We start from the raw sequence: 8,638 nt of genomic DNA, 5'->3' as shown, positions 1-8,638 counted from the left end.
TCTGATTGGCCTCTTTTGACCGAGCAGTGCATTTCTGCAGATGGCAGTAGGATCACAGGAAGAAGAGGAAGGTGGAGGAGATTGTTTTGTTTCTTTTTTCCGATTATCTGTCTCATACTGTCACGACATTCTGACAGTTTAACAAATATGTAAAAAAAACCACAAAAAAAAAACCCCAACATTTTTTTCTCTTTCTTTCTTTTTTTAAAATAACGATTAAAAGTAAATGAAACACACCAAGCAGCCGCCACTAGATGAACTATCTGAACTGTAATATAGCGGGACATCTTCTGCAGCGCCCTCCATCCCCTCTCTCTCCTCTGTCTTTCCTGCCTCTCTCGACCCCCCCACAGAGATTCCTGCCTGCGCGTTCACGCCTTCTCCTGACGCTCGGCGGCAGCAGCAGCAGCAGAGAGGAGTCAGCCTCCCACGGCAAGGAATCGATATTTTTAGCGCCTGGTTCGTATTGCAGCGTCGCCAGAAGCGTCTTCTTCTTCTGCCTCATCTTCTTTTTGAGGGCGACGCAGTTGGAGCGCGAGGGGGGCTACGTGACTCCATAGACTGCGCGCGGAGCGTGGAGGACACCGGGGGAGAAAACGGCAGAGACTTCACAACATCCGCGAATTCCCAACGACCCCCCACTGATGGCCGGTCCCGAGCCGAGCCATCCCGAGCCAGCCTGCCTGGAGGCGCAGAAATGGATCGAGGTGAGTCAGGGGGAGCCTCCAACAGCACACTTGGTTGAAACGGGCCACACCGCGGTATAAATAAAGACACGGCAGCCGTCGGGTCGTCACCTGTTGGGGGGCCTGCGCAGTGTCGGGTTACCGTTCGGGACAACAAAGTTTCAGCCGTCGCTAGGCTGTCAGTTGAGCCTAGCAACGGAGCTAGCTCTGCGTCCACTTCAACACTTCTAGCAAGCAAGCAGCCAGGCTGAGAACATTGAGCTCCAACCCGCCATTTATCAGCTTTTATCTGGCAACGTTGCTGCCGGCCAGGCGTTGAAATGCCCTCCCTCTACCCCGACTCCCTTTCCCAGGGAAGACGGGATTCCGGTTGCCATGGCTAAGAAACCGGGCTGCCTACCAGCATCTGATCGCACCGGATGAGATTATCATTTATGCTTTGTTGCATCCCATCATCATCATCATCATCATCTGCCTCCCTCCATAAGCCTCTGTAGAGCAGAATTCTGACCTATTTTTACTCCATCACTGCTCCATCCTGTACAGTCTGAGGCATTAAAAGCCCCGAGGCTGCAGCAAGACGACTTTCATCTGGACGTTGAGGCGTTCATGTTCCTATTCTGCTCCCAGTTCAGTTCAGGCTCTGAGACGCTTCACTTCCAATTGAACACCTATTGGACAACAACTTAATACACTTTAAATGGTTTATTATTTAGGTTTAAAATATCTAGTCACCAGGCAAATTTATTGACACTCTTTTGTGTGTGTGTTTAACATGTCTCACCTTGCGAGGCCCATTTTTTTTCAACAAATACTACATGTGAGGATGACTGCCCCTTATGGCAGCTAAAGAAAAAGTGCTGTTTTTGAAGTTGTGGTTTAGGTTTGGGACTAAGGTGTGAATTGAGTTTAGATTGGGTGCAGGGTTAAGTGTGTACTGGTAACAGTTAGGTTTAGGGTTTAGGGTAAGGGCTTGTGTCTGGTGAACCATTTCTGGGTTGATTTGTCATATTATTCTAATCAAGGACCCTTTGTAAAAAAAAATTCTATTTTTAGTAAAGAGCATTAGATTTTTATTTACAATGTCCCATTCAGTAAATCAGAATATTATTGAACGGCTCATTTATTTCACTAACTCCATCACCAAATGAAACGTATAATATAGATTCAGTAGACAAAAACTAATCTTTTAACACTTTAATTCCTCTTAATCTCGGTGATTTTTCATTTACAGTTAATGTCATTTTCAAAAGATACTTTAAACAAATGAGGCTCATCTGGGTATTTAAATAAAAAAATCACCACTAGTGGCCTTTATAGACAGTACCCTGACAGAAAGTGTGTGGAGAGAGAAGGTGGGGAAGGCACGCAGAAAAGGTCTCGGGTCTCAGGGTCTGGAATTGAACCCAGGACTGTATATGTGGCACTCAATCTAACGCTACACGATGCAGTAGATCAATATTCTAATTTATTGAACGTGACTGCACAGCGTCCCTGTATTTCAGAAACCGTGACTCCTGGAACTCTAACAAAGTTTCCTTTGGAAGAGAAACAAGTGGAAAGATTGCTGTTGAAAAGCTCCGTCTCATCAAACCAGGGGGCTACGGTTTAGACCCAGTCGTTCTTGGCAAACTCCCCGAATTTACGTTTGCGATGGTAGGACAGAACAACCTTTTTTCAGCCTCTCTTTTAAACAACTAGTTGGCAGTTGGATAGCATCTAATGGTTGTTATGGAAAACTAGAGACCCCTCCCCCCTCAACCTCCCATCCTCCCAAATGCCCCTCTGTTGTTTTCTCTAACAGCTTTGGAGATTTCTTTACTTCACTCACCGTCGTTCTCACAGTGTGAGGTGGCAAAATAACAAACATTTTGTCACTGCATGTCACAGTTGGTTCTCTGTGTACCAGGCTTTTATACACAGGGGGGAGATTTAAACTGACAGTTAGCAGTTACTGTTTCAAAATGATGAAAAAATGACAATTTGCACCATTTAAAGAGTCTTTAACTCCAGTCCTCAAGGGCCCATGTCCTGAAACTTTTAGATGTCTCTCTGTTTCAGCACACTTGGCTCCATATTTGCTGTTTGGAAGTATTTTTGGCAAACATGGACCTTCGTGTTGTAGAGCCATAGGAGCAAACTGACCAACTAAGTATGTAATTAAGTGTAAAGGTCAATGTAAAGTAAACAGTAATGAAGAAACTGAAACTGACAGGAACAATAGGTTGACTGCCCTGGTCGAACAATTTACAATTTTTAGAAATATATTGACCAATATAGACATTGTATCGGTGCATCTTTTAAATTGAGTCGTCTGGTGTTCCATCTTTTTTTAATGTATAGACAAAATTATAACCATCATCTACAGTTAACACATGCATCCATCCATTCATCCATCCATCCATCTTCTTCCGCTTATCCGGGATTGGGTCGCGTTGGTAGCAGCTTCAGAAGGGAGGCCCAGACTTCCCCTCTCCCCAGCCACTTGTTCCAGTTCCTCCAGGGGAATCCCAAGGCGTTCCCACATGCAATTAAATGCTAATTTTGACCTTTCTCATTTAGTCCTGTACATTATATAATGTCTCGCTTTCAAAAGTTCACCTTTTAATCCTATCAGGAGCCAATTCATCTTTAATGGACCCCATGTATTTAAACCCAGTGGGTACAGTGGGCTGTTTTTGTCAAGATGGCATTAGGTACTCTTTCTGGTTAAAGCCAGGGCTCTGGTGGGCCCCCAGTGCTCTCATTTATGTTCTAATGAACCTTACTTTACACGGTTTTCATGTTGGAACTGAGAGGGTAATCTCTAGTCCGTTACTGTTAGGAAGTTGGCGTCTTCATATGCTGCAGCGTTTTGTGCTCAACCTTTGGAAAACAAACTAAACCCTTCTGTCCTTTCTGAGTGAAACTTTCCAGTCAGCTACATCTTGTTCATGCAAACCATCCAGCAACTTCTGTGCTCAACTAAGAGATGTTTTTACAAAGTGTCTGTTGCTCCTATTATTTTCTTTTGTGTTATGACACCATTAATAGTTGATACCGTACCATGTTGGTAATGAAGACATTACATGAACAGACAGCGCTGACATCCTGTTTGGTTTGGAAGGTTGGCCCAATATTTTTGGACAACTTAGAGGGAATATGAAATATTACATAATGCAGCCTTAGACTGCAAATTCTTTTGCTTTTTGAAAAGCCAAGGAAGGAAATGGTGCTTACTACTCTCTGTCACTGATGATAATGTACTGGATGTATGTATACTCTTCTGAAACGTCAGTAAGTGGATAGGATACTTTTAAAGGGGCAGTTTTATGTATTTTCCAGGCACACAGTGCAATTTTACAGCACAATCAAGTAATTTTACTTGTAGTTGATATAAAAATAATATTTTTTTTTTTTTCATGATGCCTCACCTGACTGCACGTCATTTATTGTTGTTTTAGCGCCTTTAAATTGGGCCTCTGTTGCTTTAAAACGTCCTGCTCTTTCTGAAACTCCATCTTCAGGAATTCATCACATCTCTCCTCTAGTAACCCTTTAATAACATTTTACCAGTGTTTCACTGAGAAGTAGCTTGTATACTTTAATGTAGTTCCACCATGTGTCTGCTAATTGCTGCTGGCTAGTCTGAAGGAGCTGGCTGGGTGAGATGTAAGGAAGGGCTGCTCTGTGAGGTGGAAGCTTGGAATCTGCAGCACTGAGGAGGAGCTTCGTCCTCGAAGGTAGTGCTAGGTCCAGGCAAACGTTTTGCACAGCTAAATGGTCGCCATGGGAGATTACAGGATTTCTCAAACATGCGTGAAAGAATCAAAGTAACAAATCAGGTATGTTTTTAACGAAGGAATAACATTGTAATGTTATGTAAAGCTCAAAAAAGTAGATTTTACATAAAAGTGCCCCTTTAAACATCAGCTATTTTTATGTTTTGTCTGCAAAACATAAAAATAAATCTGACTCTATTTCTAGGGGTGTATTTATACCCGCCCACAGGTGGAGATGATTTAGAGTTGACCAAGTTGCCCTGCAAAGCTGCAGTGTGCCATTTCTGTGAAGTATGCAAAGTGTGTGCACACACACGGGCACACATACCAGTCAGCATTGAGCCTTGGACACACCCTGGTTGGATGACACTTGTCACTATGGGAACATAACACAGACAGGCGCTCAGGTGTTTCCAGGGTCCAGTGAAGCAGATGAATGATCTAACTGTATGTAGACCACAGAAGAAAGAGATGTCTAAAATGTTTGAAGGTGGTTTAAAACCAGCGACAGGCTGGTTGATTTTCTGCAGATTCAGCAGTTTACCTCTGCTGGTATCGACCTGCAGCATGTTGCAAATGCTACGGTCAAGCACATTGGGAATAAACACAGGAATATGTGTGTGTGTGTCTGACTTAGCCTGTGTGTGTGTGCCAAATGTCATAGCTGTCCTGGAAGGATTAACTCCAGTAGCTCCAGACAGCCAGCTGTTTCTGCATGGCAGAGGAGGAGTGTGAGAGCTGAGTGAAAGAATGTGAAGCAACAGCGGTGAAGATGTCTGCTCTGCTTCATTGTTGTTTTTTTTTGATAGCTAGACTTAGTAGTCATAAGGTCAAGTTTGACAAAGATGCAGTTAACACCCAGTCATCCCGGGTCTTAGAGTAGTTCTGACTGGATATCTGTAATCTGTGAGGCTAAGCTATAATAAAAGTATCTGCTGTTGGGGTTGTCTGTAAATCCAGAGGAGGAAAGCGCTTTTGCAGCGGTGCTCCGACACGATGGATCGGTTTGTCTCTACAAATCAGACAGTTTCCATCAGTACTTGCTTGTAATTCTCGTTTTAAAGCACATTTTTACTCCTTGGCCCGGGTGTTTGGTGGAACCATTGATTTTGTAATAAAACAGAAGCAGCCGCGTAGGAACAGAAATGGCTCACAATCTGCCGTCATTTAGGCTAATAAAATGAACGACATTGACTGTAGAACACTACAGTTACTACATGCTGTGATCTTCTCGGAGGGGGCAGCCAGCCTGGTTGGCAGGGCAAGGGCCATCTTGTGGTAGCATGCATCTCCACATCCAGTCTAGGGCTGCAGCCATTAATCGGATTAATGGATTACCAAAATTATTGTCAACTATTATAGTAACTGATTAATCGTTAACTGGAGTATACATACCCAAAAGAATCGTCATTTTCAGAGAGAACATAATCAAAGCAGTAATTAACACCAAACTGTTTAAAAAATAAACATTTTGAATAAAAAAACCCTAAACACATATTGTCTGTAAATGTGTTCTACCCACTGCTAATCTGGTGGCAGTTTTAGCTTCACCTGGTTTAAAATCTGCAAATAAATCCCATATTAGTCGCCTTTTGCTATCTAATTATTTATCAGTAAATCCAAAAATGAATCACCACATCAGTCCTTCACTGTGCTGATGATGTTAAGTCGAGGAAAAACAGCTGAGCTTTTCACAGGTTGAAGGATTTTTTACCTGCAGATGCATGCTTTACTACAGATGATGAAGCATTCACCAAATTAACGTTATTTCATCTTAGCAATGTTGTTTTTTTTTAAATTAAAAACATTTATTATTTGTTTATTTGAATATTTTAATGTATTTGTAATATTGTATAAAAAAGCGGTTCAACTAAAAATCTGCAGAATGTGCCAATTCTTTATTCAATTAATCATCAGAATAATGCATAAAATAATCAATTGGTAAAATATTATTAGTTGCTGTCCTTATCTAATCGTACTCTCCTGCTCTGTAGGTCTGTTAACACATACTCTTCATCAGTGCTGTTAGCAGGGAATAAATGACAGACATTGTTTCTGCTTTGATATGTCTGTGTGTCCATTTTGACGTGAAGTAATTCCTGATGAACAGACTTTATCACTTACTGAGTCCAACGTGAAAACTTCATACAGTCCTCATGTTGCCGGTGCTTCCTGTCTCCTCCATATCCTAAAGATGAAGAAGACCTCTGAAATCTATTTAAATAGGTCACTGCTTATTTGTATTTATGTGACATTTACAGTGCTCTAAAAGCCAAGGGGACATTCAGTGGATATGCAGTCACCACTAATTTAATATCTATCTCTGTAGTAAAAGCAGATGGGAATACTGTACGCCTCCATTTAGTACGCACACACACACACACAGTTTGGACAGATGGACACACATGTCGTAAAATAGAGCAGCTGTGATTGAAGTTTGCTGAGCTGAATTCAGAGGGTGAGATAACCTCCCATATTGCCTGTCATTGCATCTGATTTCATTCATACACACATATTATTCTGTGTACTCCGGTATCCAAGCAACGACATTTCATTGCCAAAGTCACCGTTGTGTGTGACATTAAAGTAAGTTTAAGTCTAAAATAAGTGCAATAATTACTATTTGGATGATTTTGTTTTTCTCGTGTCTTTTTTTTTTTTTATCATAGACTGGATTATAAAAGTCTTCAGTCTGGTACTTCGACCCTTTTTTTGAAGGACAGTTTTGCTCATAGAAACTTGATTGTTCATTTTATTTGTTGTTATGGTTGTTTCATTTATTTGGGATATTTAATATATCTTCTAGTTTCAGTGTTGCATTTTAGTTAGAAATGACTGTTTATTGATCTTTTAGAATGTGCTCTTGCATTATTATGCCATTGCCACCACATTGCTTGAAAGTGGTCTCAATATTATTGTTCATCACATTAGCTTCTGGGACAATTTATTGTCCAGTGAAGTGTGTTCCAGTGACAGGCCTACACACATGCTGCCTCCATGGTAGCTGCTGCTGCCATTCACCCTGTCTGCACAGAGCAGAGCACCACGCAGACAGAGGCGGCTCAAGTTACCATTACTGGCTTTAAAATACCCATGAAGCTTTTGGCTGGGTTTTCAAAGCAAACGTAACTTAAAATAATACATTCTGCTTTTACATTTAGACATGTTTTAAAATCCCCCTTTTTTGTTTTGTTTAAGTCTCTGCAGCAGCTTTTCCTCTTGGATTTCTCTTTGGGTTTCAGTTCACACAACCAGCACCTCCACTTTGCACAAACTTTCTGTAGCCCACGCTACCTACACAAACACTAGTAAGTGTTCCCATTTTTTAAAAAACCCCCCAAAAAACCCACCATCTTCTGGAGGTAAATTATGCATGATCAGGCTGTAAACGTTTCATAGACCCAGACTTCCTGAAACACTGGAGGACATGTCAGGAGTGAGGGAACTTTTCTAGAGTTAACTGATTTGTGGGGTTTTTTTCCATCAGTAAATTTCTGGATTTTGTTTTTATGATGAGTTTCCCAGATTTTGGTGTACATGGTCCCAAACAGCTGTAGACAATGTGTGATGAAGACAAAAACGGAGGCAATGCCAGAAGCAAACATCTGGTCATCACTTATGTAAGCAGAACAATGCTGTGTTTTTCTCACTATAGATGGTAAAATGTGTGTTTTCCTTTAACACTTATGATACATGAGCAGATGTTCTGCTAGAATATAAGGTAAATCAAAACGTGGGCCAAATTTCAGAAAGCAAACGTTTCAGAGCATCTGAACTCTCTTTTGAGAATCTAAGAACACATTTTAATCTGAGAGCAAGATTCCTTTTTTTCACTCTCAGGTGTTCAATTTCTCTCCCACAAAACTTAAATACCTCTTGCTCAAGCATATTCAGCCCCTTTTTGAATTCTGCTGCTTGTGCTCCAACTTCCTCTGACTGTGACTGAAACCCAGGCTCAGTTCACTCTGCTCAGTTCTCTTTAGAATTCAAAATGCTTTACATCATAAAATGTCACAGAGTCACCAATTGTGAAAGAAAGCTATAAACATCACATTTTGTCAAATGCCATCATCAGAATCATCAAATCACACCACTAAAACATGATAGTCACCAATTGAGAAACAAGCAAACAAATGTTACATTCTGTCAAAAGACACCATCAAAATAATCAATAGTATTCCATCAAATCCT

At 41.2% G+C, this 8,638-nt stretch overlaps 1 protein-coding gene across 6 annotated transcripts in view; it reads left to right on the top strand.

The window, feature by feature from the left end:
- The first annotated feature begins 274 nt into the window (after positions 1-274).
- The window catches only part of LOC122830401 (LIM and calponin homology domains-containing protein 1-like), a 37,020-nt gene continuing 28,656 nt past the window's right edge, over positions 275-8,638 (top strand). For 2 of the 6 annotated variants that reach the window (XM_044115730.1, XM_044115729.1), the window contains exon 1: positions 280-707. In XM_044115730.1, coding sequence (XP_043971665.1) covers positions 645-707 — 63 coding nt within the window. In that variant the 5' untranslated portion in view covers positions 280-644. Of the gene's footprint in view, positions 708-8,638 lie in introns of all 6 variants that reach the window. The other 4 variants (XM_044115727.1, XM_044115728.1, XM_044115732.1 and 1 more) reach the window with 4 other exon arrangements.

The sequence above is a fragment of the Gambusia affinis genome, linkage group LG04 (assembly GCF_019740435.1).
Source record: "Gambusia affinis linkage group LG04, SWU_Gaff_1.0, whole genome shotgun sequence".
Classification (NCBI taxonomy): Eukaryota; Metazoa; Chordata; class Actinopteri; order Cyprinodontiformes; family Poeciliidae; genus Gambusia; species Gambusia affinis.
Note: the sequence above shows the minus strand (reverse complement) of the source record. Positions and strands in the feature narration are given on the sequence as shown.